This window comes from Heptranchias perlo, chromosome 22 (assembly GCF_035084215.1).
Source record: "Heptranchias perlo isolate sHepPer1 chromosome 22, sHepPer1.hap1, whole genome shotgun sequence".
Lineage (NCBI taxonomy): Eukaryota > Metazoa > Chordata > Chondrichthyes > Hexanchiformes > Hexanchidae > Heptranchias > Heptranchias perlo.
This window is the reverse complement of record NC_090346.1, coordinates 19,631,042-19,649,968: the sequence shown is the minus strand read 5'-3', so window position 1 is coordinate 19,649,968 and position 18,927 is coordinate 19,631,042. Positions and strand designations below refer to the sequence as shown.

General features: G+C 40.8%; 1 protein-coding gene across 3 annotated transcripts in view; it reads left to right on the top strand.

Moving 5' to 3' along the window:
* The window catches only part of ift70 (intraflagellar transport 70), a 155,791-nt gene that overhangs the window by 43,528 nt on the left and 93,336 nt on the right, over positions 1–18,927 (top strand). For all 3 annotated transcript variants that reach the window (XM_068003109.1, XM_068003111.1, XM_068003110.1), the window contains exons 6-8: positions 4,122–4,226; positions 8,547–8,675; positions 13,126–13,175. In XM_068003109.1, coding sequence (XP_067859210.1) covers positions 4,122–4,226; positions 8,547–8,675; positions 13,126–13,175 — 284 coding nt within the window. The remainder of the gene's footprint in view (positions 1–4,121; positions 4,227–8,546; positions 8,676–13,125; positions 13,176–18,927) is intronic.

The following is an 18,927-nucleotide window of genomic DNA, read 5'->3' as shown; positions in this document are numbered from 1 at the left end:
ACAAGTTTAACATAACTTCACTGCTTTTCAATTCTATCCCTCTAGAAATGAACCCCAATGCTTTGTATACTTTTTTATGGCCTTATTAACCTGCATCGCTTCTTTTAGTGATTTGTATATCTGTACCCCCAGATCCCTTTGCTCCTCTACCCCGATTAGAGTCTTATTTTCCAAGGGGCATGTGGCCTCCTTATTCTTCCTACCAAAATGTACCACCTCATACTTCTCTATATTGAAATTCATTTGCCAATTACATGCCCATTCTGCAAGTTTATTAATGTCTTCCTGTATTTTGTCACAGTCTTCCTCAGTATTAACTATACCCCCAAATTTGGTGGTGTCCACAAATTTTGAAATTGTACTTCCGAGTCTCGAGTCCAAATCGTTTATGTAAATGGTGAACAACAGTGGTCCAGCACCGATCCTTGTGGAACACCACTTCCTACCTTTTGCCAGTCTGAGTAACTACCTTTAACCCCTACTCTCTGTTTTCTGTTTTGTCGTCAACTTGTTATCCATTCTGTTACTTGCTCCCTGACTCCACATGCTCTGACCATAGTCATGAGTCTACTACCTTATCGAAGGCCTTTTGAAAATCCAAATATATTACATCTACTACATTTTTTACCCTTGTCTACCCTTTCTGTTACTTCTTCAAGGAATTCAATAAGATTGGTTAGAAATCCATGCTGACTATTCTTTATTATAATTTTGGTTTCTAGATGTATTCTATTCTGTCTTTGAGTAAGGATTCCATTTTCTTTCCTACCACTGGCGTTAAGCTACTTAAGGTCTATAGTTCCCCGGACTTGTTCTATCTCCTTTTTCAAATATAGGAATCACATTAGCTGTCCGCCAGTCCTCTGGCACCATTGCCTTTTCTAATGAATTTTTAATGTAATAGTGCCTCTGCTATCTCTTCCCTAACTTCTTTTAAAATGCGTAGATGCAGTCCATCCGGACCAGGGGTTTAATCCTCTCTAAGTTTGATTAGTTTATGAATTATCTCCCTCCTTTCTATCTTAGATCTCTTTATACCTTTTTTGACCTCTTCTTCTAATGTCATGCCCACCATGCTAGTCTCCCTGGTAAATACTGAGGCAAAGTAATTATTTAATATTTCTGCCATTTTGTTCTCATTACTTGTGAGCTTATAGTGTCTATCCCTTAGTGGCGGTTTCCCTATCCTGATTTCTCTTTTGTCGGTAGAATATTTCTTTTTATATTCCTTGATAATTTAAGTAGTTTTGTAGTTTCTCTTTGCCTTCCTAATTGCTTTTTTTGACTTCTTTCCTAACCTTTTCATATTCCCTTTTGTCATCCTCTCCTTTGTTGTCTATATAATTAGTGTATGCCTTTTTCTTTAGTTTCAATTTTACCCTTATTTCTTTACTCATCCATGGTGTATCACTACTGGCTAGTTTGTTCTTGTTATTAGGGGGATATATTTCTCCAGGACCCTCTTGGTCACCATTTTAAATGTTTCCCACTGCTGCTCGATTTCTTTGTTTGTCAGTAAATTTTTCCAGTTTATTTTCCCTAGTTCCATTCCCATCCCCTTAAAATCAGCTTTTTTCCAATTTATTACTTTGGTCTTTGTCTTACTTATGACCTTCTCAATCTTTAACTTAAACCTTATTATTTTGTGATCGCTGTTGCCTAGAGGTTCCCCTGTGATTATTTCTTTTATCTGCTCTGGTTCATTTCCCATTACTAGATCCAGCAGCGCTTCCACTCTTGTTGCGCTTTTTACGTACTGGGTAAGAAAGGAGTCCTGTACACACTGTAAAAACTCCATTCCCTGTACCCCTTTACCTTCTCCTTGCCAGCTTATTTGGGGATAGTTAAAATCTCCCATGATTGTTATTCTATGTCCTTTACTTATTTCACGTATTTCCTTACATATTTCTTCCTCCACCTCCTTTCCACTATTAGGTGGTCTGTAGTATAGCCCTATTAGCGTGATCAATCCCTTCTTATCTTTTATTTCAATCCATATGAATTCTGTTTTCATCCTTTTGTTAGTTATGTCCCTTTTTTCTACTGCCATTATGTTATCTCTAATTAGTACAGCTACTCCACCCCCCCCCTTCTTCCTTCCCTGTCCTTTCTGTTATAACCTGCAATATTTAGTCACCAGTCCTGTTCTTTATGTAGCCAAGTTTCAGTTATTCCCACTACATCTGGTTCCTCGCTTTGGTTATTGCCTCCAGTTCCCTGTTTTATTTTGGACACTGTGCACATTGCTATACAGGCTGTTTAATTTGTCTTTAATAGTTGTTCCTTTTACTTTATATTTATGCTTCTGTTTTATAACTATATTTGTTCCTTGACTGTTTGTTATCTTTCGTCCTTACCCTTGCCTGACCTTTACACTCCTCTCCAGCTTTTGTCATTGCTACTAGATCCTTCCTCCCATCTTGATAGTTTAAAGCCTTGTTCTCCGTCCTATTTATTCTTTTCGCTAGGACTCTGGTCCCTTTCCAGTTCAGGTGGAGCCCGTCCCAGTGGTACAACTCCTTCCTGTCCCTGTACTAGTGCCAGTGTCCCATGAAATAACCTACTGATAATAAATAAAAACTAGAAATGCCAGTTCAGGCTGTGTGTTGGGACTGTAGTATGTGGGAGTTTGTGGACAGCAAGAATGTCCCGGATTGCCACATCAGCAGTGAATATCTCTGACTTGAGTCACTCCGGCTCAGAGTGTTTGAGCTGGAGTGCGAGTTAGACACTCCAACACATAAGGGAGGGGGAGGAATATCTAGGTAGTTTTCTCCAGAGTACAGTCACACCTCAGAGGAAAGCACAGGTGCAGGAACGCCTCGTTCCCACACCACTCTTTCACCTTTCTCATCTGCCTATCCCTATGCCAATTCGTCATGGCTCAGGTAGTAATCCTGAGATTACCAACTGTGACGCCCTGCTTTTTAATTAAGTTCCTAGCTTCTGAATTCCCTTAGCAAGACCTCCTCCTTGTTCTTCCTTATGTCATTGGTGCCGACATGGACCACCATAACTGGATTCTCCCCCTCCCTTTCCAGATTCCTCTCCAGTTGCTCTGAGATGTCCTTTACCCTTGCAACAGATTGGCAACAAACCCTCCTAGACCCTTGGTTGCGACTGCAGAGGATGCTATCTATCCCCCTGATAATAGAGTCCCCTGTGGCTACAACCTTTCTATTCTGATCCTTCCCCCCCCACCCCCTTGGATTGCCTCGTGCTCCGCGGAGCCATGGTTATCATTCTGGGCATGCTCCCTGCACTCTTCATCCTTATCCTCACAGGTATCCAGTACCTTGTACCTGTTGGATAGGACCAGTGTCTGTGGGACCTGCTTCTCTACCTCTCCTAGGTTCCCACTATCCTGCTGACTAACAGTCACACTCTCCCCTTCCTGCACCTGTGCTTTCTTCTGAGGTGTGACTGTACTCTGGAGAAAACTCCTCCCCCTCCCTTATGTGTTGGAGTGTCTAAGTCACAATTCGGCTCAAAGACTCTGAACCGGAGTGACTCAAGTCAGAGACGTTCACTGCCGATGCGGCAATCCGGGACACTCTTGCTGTCCACAAACTCCCACATATTACAGCCCCGACACACAGCCTATACTGGCGTTTCTAGTATATATTTATTTATTATCAGTAGTTTATTTCTAGGACTAATAAAATCACTTCATAGAATCATAGAAAGGTTACAACACAGAAGGAGGCCATTCGGCCCATCGAGTCTGCGCTGGCTCTATACACGAGTGATCCAGCTTGTCCCACTTCCCCGCCCTATCCCCATAGCCCTGCACATTTTTTCCTTTCAAGTACTTATCCAGTTCCCTTTTTAAGGCCATGATTGAATCTGCCTCCACCACCTCCTCAGGCAATGCATTCTAGATCCTAACCACTGGCTGTGTAAAAAAGTTTTTCCTCATGTCATCTTTGGTTCTTTGGCCAATCACTTTGTCCTCTGGTTCTTGACCCTTCTGCCAATGGGAACAGTTTATCAGTATCTACTCTGTCTAGACATTTATGATTTTGAATACCTGACATCTGTATTTGCAACTTTATTTGGAATATACCCTGAAATTATTTAAATATGTCACAATTTGACAGATCACTTGTGTTCTCTTTCAGATTTGACCTACAACATCGCCCTTTGTTATTACAGCATGAAACAGTATGCACCTGCTTTGAAGTACATTGCAGAAATAATAGAGCGTGGAATCAGGGAACATCCAGGCAAGTTTTTTTGTCCAATTTAATCTTTATTTAAAAGTGATATGATCGCTACAATTTATAAATTAAAAAGTAGGACTCCTCAGGTGGTAATCTCGGGATTGCTACCTGAGCCACGTGCTAATTGGCATAGAAATAGACTGATCAGGAAATTAAGTGCGTAGCTGAAAGCGGGAACATAAGAACATAAGAAATTGGAGCAGGAGTAGGCCAATCGGCCCCTCGAGCCTGCTCCGCCATTCAATAAGATCATGGCTGATCTGATCCCAACCACAAATCTAAAGAACACAAGAAGTCGGAGCAGGACCCAGCCACATAGCCCCTGGGCCCTCTCCGCCACCCACAGGGCATTGACCGATCCGAACTCAGCTTCATGTCCAATTTCCTGCCCGCTCCCCATAACCCCTAATTCCCTTTACTTCTAGGAAACTGTCTATTTCTGTTTTAAATTTATCTAATGATGTAGCTTCCACAGCTTCCTGGGGCAGCAAATTCCACAGACCGACCACCCTCTGAGTGAAGAAGTTTCTCCTCATCTCAGTTTTGAAAGAGCAGCCCCTTATTCTAAGATTATGCCCCCTAGTTCTAGTTTCACCCATCTTTGGGAACATCCTTACTGCATCCACCCGATCAAGACCCTTCACAATCTTATATGTTTCAATAAGGGAAGGAGGGGTTCCATTACATGAGACAAGTACTGGCACAAATACTGGGAGATCAAGGGGCTATACCGCTGGGATGGGCTCCACCTGGACTGGAATGGGACCAAGGTCCTAGGAGAAAGGATAAAAAGGGCTGTGGACAAGACTTTAAACTAGTAAGACGGGGTGAGAGATCTGGTGGAAATAACAGAAGTCTAAAGATAAAAGAAATAGGAGATGAGAGTAAAGGTCAGACCAAGGTAAGGAATAAGGGTAACATAAACAGCCAGAGAACAGATAAAGTTATAGGATATAAGTATAAAATAACTTAAAAAATAAAGCAAGAGGAACGATGAAAACAAATTAAATTGCCTGTACAGCACTGTGCACAGCATCCAAAACAAAATGGAGGAACTGGAGGCAATAATTCATAGAGGAACCAGATGTAGTAGGGATAACTGAAACATGGCTACATAAAGAACAGGATTGGCAGTTAAATATTGCAGGATATCATGTATTTAGAAAGGATAGGGAAGGAAAGGGGGTGGGGTAGCTGTACTAATTAGAGATAACATAAAGGCAATAGAAAATAGGGACATAACTAACATTAAGATAGAGACAGAATCCACATGGATTGAGATAAAGGATTAGAAGGAATCAATCACATTAATAGCAGTATACTCTAGATCACTTAATAGTGGAAGGAAAGTGGAGGGAGAAATATGTAGGCAAATGTATGAAATGAGTAAAAGACATAGAATAATAATCATGGGAGATTTCAATTACCCCCAAATAAACTGGCAAGAAGAGGTAGTAAAAGGGGAAAAGGGAATGGAGTTTTTAGAGTGTGTTGAGGACTTCTCTCTTATCCAGTACGTATGCAGCCCAACAAGAGAAGAATCACTGTTGGATCTAGTAATGGGAAATGAACCAGAGCAGAGAAGAGAAGTAAGCCTAGGGGAAAATCTGGGCAATAGCGATCACAACATAATATTGATTGAGAAAGACATAAGTAAGCCTAAGACAAAAGTAATAGATTGGAATAAAGCTAATTTTAAGGGATGCAAATTTAATTAGGGAAGATAAACTGGAAAAAAAAGTTAACAAAGAGTTAGAACAGCAGTGGGAAATATTTTAAAAGGTAATCAAGAGAGTGCTGGAGAAATATATTCTGCTAAAAAATCAAGAACAAACTACCCAATAATGAAACATCATGGATGAATAAAGAAATAAAGGTGCAATTGAAACTAAAGAAAAAAACATACACTAATTCATAGAAAATAAGGGAGAGGATGACAAAAGGAAATATGAAGAGGTTAGGAAAGAAGTCAACAAACAATTAGGAAAGCAAAGTGGAACTGCAAAATTAAATTATCAAAGAATATAAAGAGAAATAGTAAAGTATTCTATAGACACATAAATGACAAAAATTAAGATAAGGATAGGGCCACTAAGGGATGAGGAAGATAAACTCACAGGTAATGACAGTGAAATGGCAGAAATATTGAATAGTTACTTTGCCTCGGTATTTATTAGGGAGACTAACTTGGTGGACGTGACAGAAGAAGAGATCAAAAAAGATATCAAGACGTTTAAGGTAGAAAAGGGGGAGATAATTGATAAACTTAGAGAGGATAAAACCCCTGATCTGGATGGATTCCACACTAAAGGAAGCTCGGGAAGAAATAGCAGAGGCACTAATACATTAAAATTCAATAGAAAAGGGAACAGTGGTGTGCAGTTCACTTGCACACCAGTCCTTTCAATTTATTTGACTTGTTTAGATTTTTGCTAGGATTATTTTACCATTATCAGTTAAGGAGGACTTGCTGTACAATTTTGAAATTCACATACTTCTGTTACAATTAATTTCAGGGTTAGTTAATTAAGAGTACACTTATATAACCACTTCAACCATAATGCACAACAGTTTTGGGTCCACATTGCCTTCTGAACCCACTAGTCAAGAACTGTCAAGCACCCATCCTGGAAGCCATCTCGGGCCAGTTTGAGTTTACAAGTGGGTGCAGTATAACCACAGCCCAGTGCAAAGCCATTCTTCCCCACCTCCCTTCTCCCATTGTACTCCTTGGGCACTTCATAAATTTACTTTTCAATGTTTTTAATGTAGTAGATTATCCTACCTACACTCTTCTAATGTTAAAAATAAATCATAGAATCATACAGCACAGAAGGAAGCAATTCGGCCCGTTGTGCCTGTGCCAGCTCTTTGAAAAAGCTATCCAATTAGTCCCGTTCTTTCCCCATAGCCCTGCAATTTTTTCCTTTTCCAGTGTGTATCCAATTCCCTTTTGAAAATTACTATTGAATCTGCTTCCACCACAATTTCAGGCAATGCATTCCAATCATCCTGGAAGCAGAGCTCCCAACATGCATCCAAACACATGAACAAAGCTCCTTAGTGCAATCCACAATCAGTGGTGTAATTCTGGGCTGCTGACAGTGCATTACATTCCACAAATGCTGATGTGAGACCAGTAGCTGCAATATTACAGTAGCCTAACTGACACAATGAAATAAATGTTCTAAAGTGTCAGTACCAAAGTTCATCTTTTAATGTATTAAATACACACAAATATTGTTCCCAATTCTGAAGCAGCTAGCTCCTGGTTTTGCTTTTGCTTCATTGCTTCAAATGGCTTCTCCTCCTCTACTTGCACAGTCACTTCTGGTATATCATGCCCGCCCCCACCTCCTCTTCCCTCTCCAACTGCTACCTCTTGATGACATTCTCTGGAAATATAGAATCTGCTTCCATACATGTGCTGTATCTTTTTGTAGCTGAATTTGTCAATTCAGCTCCGTGTCTCTGGCCTTGATTCCATGAACCTCCCTGGCTATCATCTCAAGCTGAGTCAAGAGGTGTGGAATCTTGGCATCCTGCTTGACCCTGATCTCAGATTCCTTACCCAAAACTGCTCCATTATTTTTTTCTTTCCCACCTCCTCAACATTGCCTGTCTGTGCCCCAATCTCAAAACTTATTAAAACGTCAGTCCATGCCTTCATCGCCTTGAGGCTTCACTTCTAACATCTTTCTAGCTAGCCACCTTACCAAAACCCTCCACAAGCTTCAACTCAACCAAAATGCTTCAGCCCTCAATCTCACCCACACTAAGTCTCACACCCTCATCCTCTAAGCTGTATTTGATCCACGTATCCCGGTACATCAACCACTATGGTCCAACTCTCTATCCAGGTCCCTCTGTCTTGCTGTTGCACCCTTTTGATTTCAAAATTTTCCTTTCGATCAAGCCTTCAGCTCCCACCCTAGCCTTTGTTTTTATTCCCCTCCTTCCCCATGCTCGATGTTCACTGCATTGTTTTCTTTCTTGTTAAGAATCCTGAGACATCTTCCTGCACATAAGAAATGCTGTACAAATGCTAAGTGTTGTTCTGGCTGTAACTGAATATATATGGACTTTAATTTTTCAATCATGTTTTAAGGTGACAGCTTTTAAAAGGATGTTTGTTTTCCTATCTTATTACCATGGGATAACTGCATTAAGATTCTCCTGTGGGTTAAATAAAATCTTGTTTTAAACACTTCATAGTTTTGTGTTGCTAGATTCTTAATGGCTCTGGTTTAGACACGATGGTCCTAGAATGAAACCTCTTGATAATTGTTGAATTAGTTTTTGTTATCATTTGTTCTTTTTCAGAGCTCAGTGTTGGCATGACAACTGAAGGGATTGATGTGAGAAGTGTTGGAAACACATTAGTGCTCCATGAAACTGCATTGATTGAAGCTTTTAATCTTAAAGCAGCCATTGAATACCAACTGAAGAACTGTAAGTGTACAAGACAAAAGTAATTGGAACTGTTTTGTAGCCCAAAGCATACACTTCTTGCTGAGGCCAATTTCTCTCTCTCTGAAAGTTTCAAAAAGCTTGCAGATTAAATGGAAATGTATGAGAGCTATGTTACTATTGGTTATTCTTTTAAAACATAATGGCTCAGAATTTGCTGGGAAAATAACGGCGAGTTTAATGCACATGCCGTTATCAGTGTGTAAATAACCCAACAATTTGTGGCGAGGAAGAAATATGCCATGAGTTGCAAATCGCCACAAATTGCTGGATAATTTGTGCCGCTCCGCTGTTAGTCTCGCAAAAAACGGGAGCTCGCCATCAACCTCCCCATGAGTTTCAAGAAATTGCTGCATTTGTGCTGTTACAACCAATTAGACTCACCGTAGAAAGATAGGGCTGGTACTTAATGATGTAAGGACCCTTTTGATGACAAAATTTATGTTCCTGCAATGCCACTCAACCTATCTGGCCCAGAAAGAAAACAAATTAAACTGCTCAGTCTCATTCCTGCTTGTAGTAAATTCTTCTTAGAGATTTAAAACATTTTAAATTTTTATTATTTTAATTTTTTTCTTACTTTTCCTTTTTCTCTTTCTCTTAATCCAATCTTTCTTTTCCTTTCTTTATTTCCCTTTCAATAATTTGACTCTAATTCACCCTATTTCCTGTTATCAGCTCGCACTTCCAGCAATTTGCGGTGCAAAACATTTTCGAGCTGAAGGGTGAGGAAAAAATCTAACAAACTGGGCACTCTGGGAGATGCCCCACTGCAGCAATAATTATTTTACTTTTTTTAATTGGATTTTTAAAGGGGAATCCTGATAGTGCCACTCGCTATTTGATGTCGTTCCAATACTTTATTTCCATTCAATATATATTTTTTTTATTACTTCATGGGATGTGGGCATCGCTGGCAAGGCCAGCATTTATTGCCCATCCCTAATTGCCCTTGAGAAGGTGGTGGTGAGCTAACATTTATAACATATAAATCTAACATTTATATGGCTACTGTACTAAATAATGTAGGAAATGGTTCACTTACATTTAACACCAACGGTACGAAATTGTAAAGATGCTTTAAAAAATACTCTACATAGTAATTGATAATAATGAGTATTACATATCAGATTATGTATACTGGGATAGTTTTTTTTCTTTAAAAATTAACTTTTGGCTAGTTTTAACCAGCCAAAAATAAAACACTAAAGATGAATAAAGAACTACGGGCAAAATTGAAACTAAAGAAAAAGGCATACACTAAGTACATAGACAATAAAGGAGGGGATGACAACATGGAATACGAAGAGGTTAGCGAAGAAGTTTTAAAAAAAAGCAATTAGGAAGGCAAAAAGGAACTATGAAATTAAATTATCAAGGAATATAAATATAAATTGTAAAGTATTCTGCTGACACATCAATAACAAAGGAAAAGTTAGGCTAGGGATAGAACCACTAAGGGATGCACAAGATAAACTCAATAAAAGCAAATTGGCAGAAATATTGAATAATTACTTAGTCTTCCTGTTACATACTGAGACAAATGGTGGATGTGACATTAGAAGAGATGAAAAAGGATATCAAGACATTTAAGATAGAAAGGGGGAGGGAGATAATTAATAAACTAGTCAAACTTGGAGAGGATAAAACCCCTGGTTTGCATCCACGCATATTAAAAGAAGCAAGGGAAGAGATAGCAGAGGCACTCTTACACATAGTATGTATACAATAGAAAAGAGAATAGTGCCAGAAGACTGACAGACAGCTAATGTTATTCCTAGATTTAAAAAGGGAGACAGAACATATCCAGGGAACTATAGATCTGGTAGCTTAACTTTGGAAGTAGGAAAGATAATGGAATCTTTACTCAAAGATGTAATAGACATGGACTTTCAAAAGGTACCACATAGTAGACTCAGGACTAAGGTCAGAGCGCATGGAATCAGGGGACAAGTAGCAGAATGGATAGCAAAAGCAAAATACTGTGGATGCTGGAAACCTGAAATAAAAACAGAAAATGCTGGAAATATGCAGAAGGCCAGGCAGCATCTGTGGAGCGAGAAACAGAATTAATGTTTCGGGTTGATGACCTTTTGTCAGAATGGATAGCAAGCTGGTTACAAAACAGAAAACAGAGAGTAGGGGTTAAAGTTATGCGCTGAGACTGGTGGAAGATGGGAAGTGGAGTTCCACAGGGATCGTTGTTGGGACCACTGTTGTTCACCATTTCCATAAATGATTTGGACTCTGGAGTACTATTTCAAAATTTGCAGCTGACACCGAATCGGGGTGTATAGTTAATACTGAGGAAGACTGCTTCAAAATACAGGAAGACATCAATAAACTTGCAGAATGGGCATGTAAATGACATATTGGAATTTTAATATAGATAAATTCACGGTGGTGCATTTTGGTAGGGGATTAAGGAGGCCACATACTCTTTTTGGAAAATAAGAGTCTAAATGGGGTAGAGTATCAAAAGGATCTAGGGGTACAGATTCAAAAATCATCAAAAGAAGCAACACAGCTTAACAAGGCCATAAAAATGCAAACAAAGCATTGGCATTCATTTCTAGAAGAGCAGAATTGAAAAGCAGGGAAGTTGTGTTAAACTTGTATAGAGCCTTGGTTAGACCACACTTGGAGTACCGTGAACTGTCCTGGGCTCCATATTATAAAAAGGAAATAGAGGCACTGGAGAAGGTGCAAAAATGATTTACTAGGATGATACCAGAACTGAGAGGTTATAACTATCAGGAAAGATTGAACAGGCTGGGGATCTTTTCTCTAGAAAAGAGAAGGCTGAGGGGTGGCCTAATAAAGGTCGATAGGTTAGAGGTAGAGAGGATGAGCCAGAATTTACTGTAAACGGCAAACAAACGTCACCCGCCCTCTACAGGGTATCTGGGACCTGTGTGAACAGGGCAAGCACCTGTGTATCTCCTTAATCAATCAGATTGAAAAATCGTTTATGAACCGTGCAGAGTCTGAACCAGTTAGAATAGTGAATTCAACGTCAAATCAAGTACGGAAAGAGAAATAAAGAGAGGGAAAGAAAGATTAAATTAAGGGAAGAGAGATAAAAGACACAAAGTAAAAGTAAATTTAAAAAAAAGCGATTTCTTTTAAAATCTCCAATAATTAAAAGCTGAAGGAATGAGACTCCGCACTTGTAAAAGTTAATTTTCAGTGCCAGAGAGATTGTTTGGCAGTAATTAAGACTTATCGCATTGTTAAATGGGTACTTAGACTGGAATGGACAAGCCCTAACTTTTTGTGGCGAGTTTAGTCCGTGTGTACCACGTAAGTACAGGAACTTCACGCTGTTCGATGTATTTAAATGGTCAGTCAGACAGTGAGATTTTCGTATTTGCGAAGCTGAGGGAGGGGCAGGGCATCTCAGACAGCAACTTCCGGATTGACTCGTTTAACTGAACGTATGCGCTCAGTGGAAATTGCTGTCCGATTTGCGCATAAATAACGGTGAACGCTGTTTTCCGCACCGTCACTTTCACAGTAAATTCTGGACCGATGTTTCCGCTTGTTGGGGAGTCCAAAACTGGAGGTCATAATTATAAGATAGTCACAAATAAATCTAATAAGGAATTCAGGAGAAACTTCTTTACCCAAACTGTAGTTAGAATGTGGAACATGGATTGGTTGAGGTGAATAGCATAGATGCATTTAAGGGGAAGCTAGACAAGTACATGAGGGAGAAAGGACTAGAAGGATATGCTGATAGGGTTAGTTTAAGTAGGGTGGGAGGAGGCTCGTGTGGAGCATAAACACCAGCATGGACCATTTGGGCCGAATGGCCTGTTTCTGTGCTGTAAGTTCTATGTGTCATAATTTCTCTAACCCCATATCATACAACTGTAACACAATTGACACTTGGACGGTATATAGCTGCACTGTAACAAATCCACAGAGTAACAAAGTGCCTTAGTCAATACCTCCTTTTTACCAATAGTTAATTTTACCTAGTGTTTTAAAATATGGTATGAAGTGGGTCTGCAGAATTATGATTTATATTCCATTGGTGATGTTGTCTGCAACGCACTTGTGATCTTGGCCCAGAATTTCCTTGGAGGTGCTCCTGCTCCACGTGCCGTAGCTTCGCTGAAGTGCGCCAGAAACTCTGTTTACACCTTAACAGGATTTCCGATACACACTTCTGACTAAGTTGCAATGGTGGAGTGGATACAGTGCCAAGGAAATTCTTGGCCTTTGTTAATTATCGGTTCAACAATTTAAAAGAAATCATATCACATGGGTTTTCTGTGTTTGTTCTGAAGATTTTCTCTGTCTTTTATAGCTATTTATAATATTTTTAAATATATATAATCTGGCTTCTTTGGGGGGAAATATTGTTGCAGTGACAGAATATTGTTGACCTCAATTATGCTGCCTGTCCTTTCGTCTCATTAAACAGATGAAGCAGCACAAGAAGCATTGACAGACATGCCACCACGATCTGAAGAGGTAAGCTCATTTGCTGATTGATAAAGATTTTTTATTAAAATCCACACTTAAAAATACTAGTTACTTTCTGTTTTCTCAACTGTTTAAAATGCAACTAATTTGGTCACACATATCCCAACATCATTGAGATTGTGGCTACAAATTTTCTCTGGTAACTCTGACCCATACAGTTATTTTCTACTCTAATTTTGGTTGTAGAAGTTTCTGAATCAAAACCAAAGGATAAAATTGTACAAAAGCTATTACCCGTTCCCTTTGAGATTCAGTTGCTAAGAACCCTTTCACTCTGCATCGATTAAAATCATCAATGGGTTAAGCCTGATTTGTTTGCTCTGAAACTTACCCTTTAAATTTTTAGAACTAGGCAAAATCAATAACTTTGAAAGTAAAGACAACTTGTAAAGATTTGATAGAGGTATTCAAATCCCATTAGGGATGGGCAATAAATGCTGGTCTCGCCAGCGACGCCCACATCCCATGAACAAATTTTTTTTTAAATCATGAAGAGTCTAGACAAAGTAGATAGAGAGAAACTGTTCCCATTGGCAGAAGGGTCAAGAACCAGAGGACGTAGATTTAAGGTAATTGGCAAAGGATCCAAAGGTGACATGAGGAAAAACTTTTTTACACAGCAAATGGTTAGGATCTAGAATGCACTGCCTGAGGGGGTGGTGGAGGCAGATTCAATCATGGCCTTCAAAAGGGAACTGGATAAGTACGTGAAAGGAAAAAATTTGCAGGGCTAAGGGGATGCAACGGGGGAGTAGGACCAGCTGGATTGCTCATGCATAGAGCCGGCATGGACTCGATGGGCCGAATGGCCTCCTTCCGTGCTGTAACCTTTCTATGATTCTATGATAATAGCACAAACAACTGAATCCAGTGGTTTTGAACTGATCTACGAAGAGGTCAAAAATAAATGTTGCCTTCTCAACGTATGAAATTATTATTGTAACTCTTAAGAGAAACTTGCGAATTTACATCTCCTTGTCCAAATCACAATAGGCCACCAACCTATACACACAGGACCTGGTCAAGGGTGGTTAGAGCGGACAGTTGACGGTTGTCCCCCCTTTGGTAGGTCGTGGACAGCTCGAGTAATTTTGCGGTGAAGGGACCATATGAGCGGGGCATTTGGGAATGGCTGAGTAAAGATAACGTCGTCGATCACCTTAAACTGGGGATTAGAAAAGGGTCGCCATTCCTGACATGTGCTATGAGTTCAGGGATGCCTGGATTGGAGGACTGAAGTGACTTCAGATCAGGGTAACAAGGTGGCACTGTGTGGTTGCACCATTCACGGGGGCGGGTTGGTCTGGAGGGGTCCAAACCCAAGTAGACATTACAGTGGCTTTGCGGCACTGTCTACCTTATAATTCCATTCTTTAGTGTTCCCAGAGCAGGCATGGTCTTTTACTTTGACAATAACAAACTGGGAAATGATGTCTGGTTGAGGTATTGGAAGAGGTTAGTGTTTTTTGGGTTTACCGTCGGTGAAGCAGAAGGAGTTCAGTTAGCGTGGTGCTCAGTTAGCACAGTGCAGGTGAAGCAGTCACAGCATATTACAATGGATGTCTCTAACTGAGCAGTGTCCTGGAGGACCTGTAAAGCAACAGCAACCGCTACATATTGAGTGGAGGGCGGTTTCCACCTGCTCAGCTCAGGTTCTGTAGTATTCCAGACACAAAACCAGTTACGAATTTCCCTTTACGTGGTAGCAGGAGCTATCCACAGAGAAAGTGGAGAAGTGGCAGGTATATTCAGTCAATGGTTAAATTCAAGTAGGATCTGACTGTGAACTTACTAGTATGGAAGAGGGTGGGTGCGTGAATGGGCAGATGTCAAGTGTCTTGGTGGATAAGGCAGCTAGTCACTTGAGTTATTCTCGCACTGGAATCTTTGATTTGACACTTCATAAGGAAAAGCAGAGGGCTGTAACGTGTATAAACCTTAACCCTATGTCCCCTAATGATGCGCCGGAAATTGCTGTGAGCGGCGAACATATGTTGCCTGCCAATTGTAAGTAACTAACTCACAAACCTTTCGCGGGCATCTGGGCACCAACTTGCTTTGATTGAGACCTGCAAGAAGTGCAGTGGTCTTTCCCAGGCTTCTCTGAGCTGGGAGAGGAGGAAAGGATCTCACTGTCCCCTCCACCACTCAGCTTGAGGCAAGCCATGCTGTGAGAACCAGGAAGTGAAGCTTATTCACAAACCACGCAGACTAAGGACGAGGAAGAGTCAGATAAGATTAATAAGTGTACTACAAAATAAGATGGAGATAGCGAAATAAAGAGAGGGTAAGATTAAAAGACTGAGATAAGAGACAAAAAGAAAAAGTAAAAAAAAAATTTTAACTTTTAAATTTTTTTTAAATGTCCAAAAACTGATAAAATCAGAGTAATGAAACTCCACATTTTTAAAAGTTAATTTTCAGTGCCAGAAAGGTTGTTTGGTAGTCATTAATACTTACCACGCCGTTAAAAGTTAGTTTAGACCTGATATAACTCAATGTACCTTTTTTCTGGCGAGATTAGTTAGTTCTGGGCAGGAGAGGAAGTTCGCGTTGGTCCATTGATTCCAGCCTGCGATATCGCTTTAACGCAAAGCTGTCGGATCAACAGGGAATCAGGAAGAGTGAGTTCCGGATTTCCGCTTTTGACTGAGCACACGTGCTCGCCGGAACCTGCTCTTCCATTTGCCCTGAAATAACTGTTAGCCTCACCGTAATTTCTTGAGCCAGGCCAATGATTCTAAATTTGAAGAGAGCCCAGAACAGCACCAGGACTTGCCGTTCGCATTTAATACATTTTTGCTTGATCGCTGTTAGTTGGGCGGAGGCAAAACGAACAGTTTTAACCTTGATATGGTGGATCTGACCTAACATGGCAAGATCACGATGGATACAAGACAAAGGCCTCAATTTTAACACTGGGTTGGGGGGGGAATTCCTGATGGGAAACTTGGAAGTACGAGTTTCCCAGACGTCCTTACGATTTTGACGTAAGGACGTCTTTTTTTTTTAGTTGGTTTCCCGCCCGGCAGGCCACTCTGATTGGCAGGCTGGCTGACAGTTGGACGTGAGAAGAGGAGGGAAGCGGATGCGAGAAGGTTTGTAAGTCTTAGATTTGGGGGGTGGTCAAGGTCTGGAGTCATCGGGGGGTCGAGGTCGGAGGGCTGGGACTCATTGGGAAGGGGTTTGGGGGCATGGGGGTGTCAGGAGTCATCGGGGGGGGGGGTCGGAGATCATGGGGGAGGGGGGGCCGTGCAGGTAGGCTTCTTGGGCCTAGGGGAAGCACTCCTGCTCCTCCTGGCCCACAAGCTGTGCAATAAAGGCAGTTACCTGCTATTTCGGGCCTTCTCTCCTCCTCTCACGTGGCGTGAAGAAGGAGGCTTGGGAATCCCAGCCCCCAGGGGTTAAAAATAAAAAGCTGTAAAAATGGAGTCCCACAGCCTCCTTGAAAGCATACAGAGACCGACCAGCCCCCTAAAACTGGGTTGGTCACCCGCTCCTCGTCGTGCCTCCATTAAAACTGGAAGTGGGTGGTTTGGAGGCTGGTTGGGGCCGAGTTTTAGATTTTAAAATTTTTTACTGCTCCACCCCGCCCCCAACCCACCCATTCTTCTGGATTAAAATTTAGGTCGAAGTCTTTAGAGTAGTCGGGGGCTACAAGAATTTGGATGATCTTGCCCAAATCCTTATCAAACCTGTGTACTCATAAAAAACATACACTTCTCAAAAATGCAATAAAACATCAAGCAGCCATGGAAACCATTTTGCCACAGTGTTGGATAGTAATGAGCGTAGTGCGAATGGGTTTGACAAAGGGATAGGAATATATGATATATTAACAAAACTTTGTTCAGTTTTACCAAAATAATGCTTTTTAGAATCATAGAATAATACAGCACAGAAGGGGGCAATTCGGCCCATCGTACCTGTGCCAGCTCTTTGAAAGAGCTATCTAATTTGTCCTTTCAATTTAGTCCCTATCCAATTAGTTCCTTCAAGTATTTATCCAATTCCCTTTTGAAAGTTATTATTGAATCTGCTTCCTCCACCCTTTCATGCAGTGCATTCCAGATCGTAACAACTGGCTGCGTAAATTTTTTTTTCCTCGTATCGCTTCTGGTTCTTTTATCAATTACCATAAATCTGTGTCCTCTGGTTACAGACCCTCCTGCCAGTGGAAACAGTTTCTCCTTATTTGCTCTATCAAAACTGTTCATGATTTTGAACACCTCAATCAAATCTCTTCTTAACCTTCTCTGCTCTAAGGAGAACAACCCCAGCTTCTCCGGTCGCTCCACATAACTGAAGTCTTTCATCCCTGGTACCATTCTAGTAAATCTCCATACCCTCTCTAAGGCCTTGACATCCTTCCTAAAGAGTGGAGCCCAGAATTGGCCACAATACTCCAGCTGGGCCCTAACCGGTGTTTCATAAAGGTTTAGCATAATTTCCTTACTTTTGAACTCTATGCGCTATTTATAAAGCCAAAGATCTCGTTATGCCTTTTCAAGAGGCTTCTCAACTTGTCCTGCCACCTTCAAAGACTTGTGTAAATACACCCCCAGGTCTCTATGTTCCTGCACCCCCTTTAAAATTGTAGCATTTAGTTTATATTGCCTCTCCTCAATTTTTCCACCAAAATGCATCACTTCACAACGTTAAATTTCATCTGCCATGTGTCTGCCCATTTCACCAGTCTATCTATGCCCTCCTGAAGTCTGTTACCATCCTCCTCACTGTTTACTACATTTCCTAGTTTAGTGTCATCGGCAAACTTTGAAATTATGCCCTGTATATACCGAAGTCCAAGTCGTTAATATATATCAAAAAAAGCAGTGGTCCCAACACCTACCCTGGGGAAGACCACTACACACTTCCCTCCAGTTTGAAAAACGACCGTTCACCACTACTCTCTGCTTTCTGTCCCTTAGCCGATGTCATACCCACGCACCCACTGCCCCTTTAGTTGCAAGGGCTTCAATTTTGCTAACAAGTTTATTATGTGTTACTTTATCAAATGAGGTTAGTCAAACACAATTTGCCTTTAACAAATCCATGCTGTTTGTCACTTATTAACCCATATTTTTCCAAGTGACAATTAATTTTGTCTCAGATTTTTGTCTAAAAGTTTCCCCACCACTGACGTTAGGCATCTGGAATACTGTGTTCAGTTTTGGCACCTTCCCATGCTGCGAATATCGAAGCCTGGAAAAGGTTCAGGGGAGGGGTTCTAGATTGATGCCTAGTTTAAGGGCCCTTAGTTATCAGGATATGCTTTGAGAGCTGGGGCTTTTTAACTCTGGAAAAGCATAGACTTTGAAGAGATACAATTGAGGTCTTTAAAATAATGTAAGGATTAAATGTTGTCCTTGTAGTATAGGTTAATTGAGCTAGATAGGTTATGGAGGGCCAGAAGACATAAGTATAAGTTACGAAAGCATAGATTAGAAGCCATTTACAAATGACTTAGATGAAGGCATAGAGAGCCATACATCCAAGTTTGCTAATGACACCGTGTTAGGTGACACAGTAAATAGTGTAGATGGGAGCAGAAAGTTGCAAAGGGACATTGATAGGTTAAGTGAGTGGGCAAAACTGTGTCAGATGGAGTTCAATGTGGAGGACTGTGAGGTCATCCACTTTGGATATAGGAAAGATAGATCAGAGTATTGAGAAGCTAGGAACTCTGGAAAAGCAGAGAGACTTAGGGATCCAAGTACAGAAATCACCAAAAGTTAGT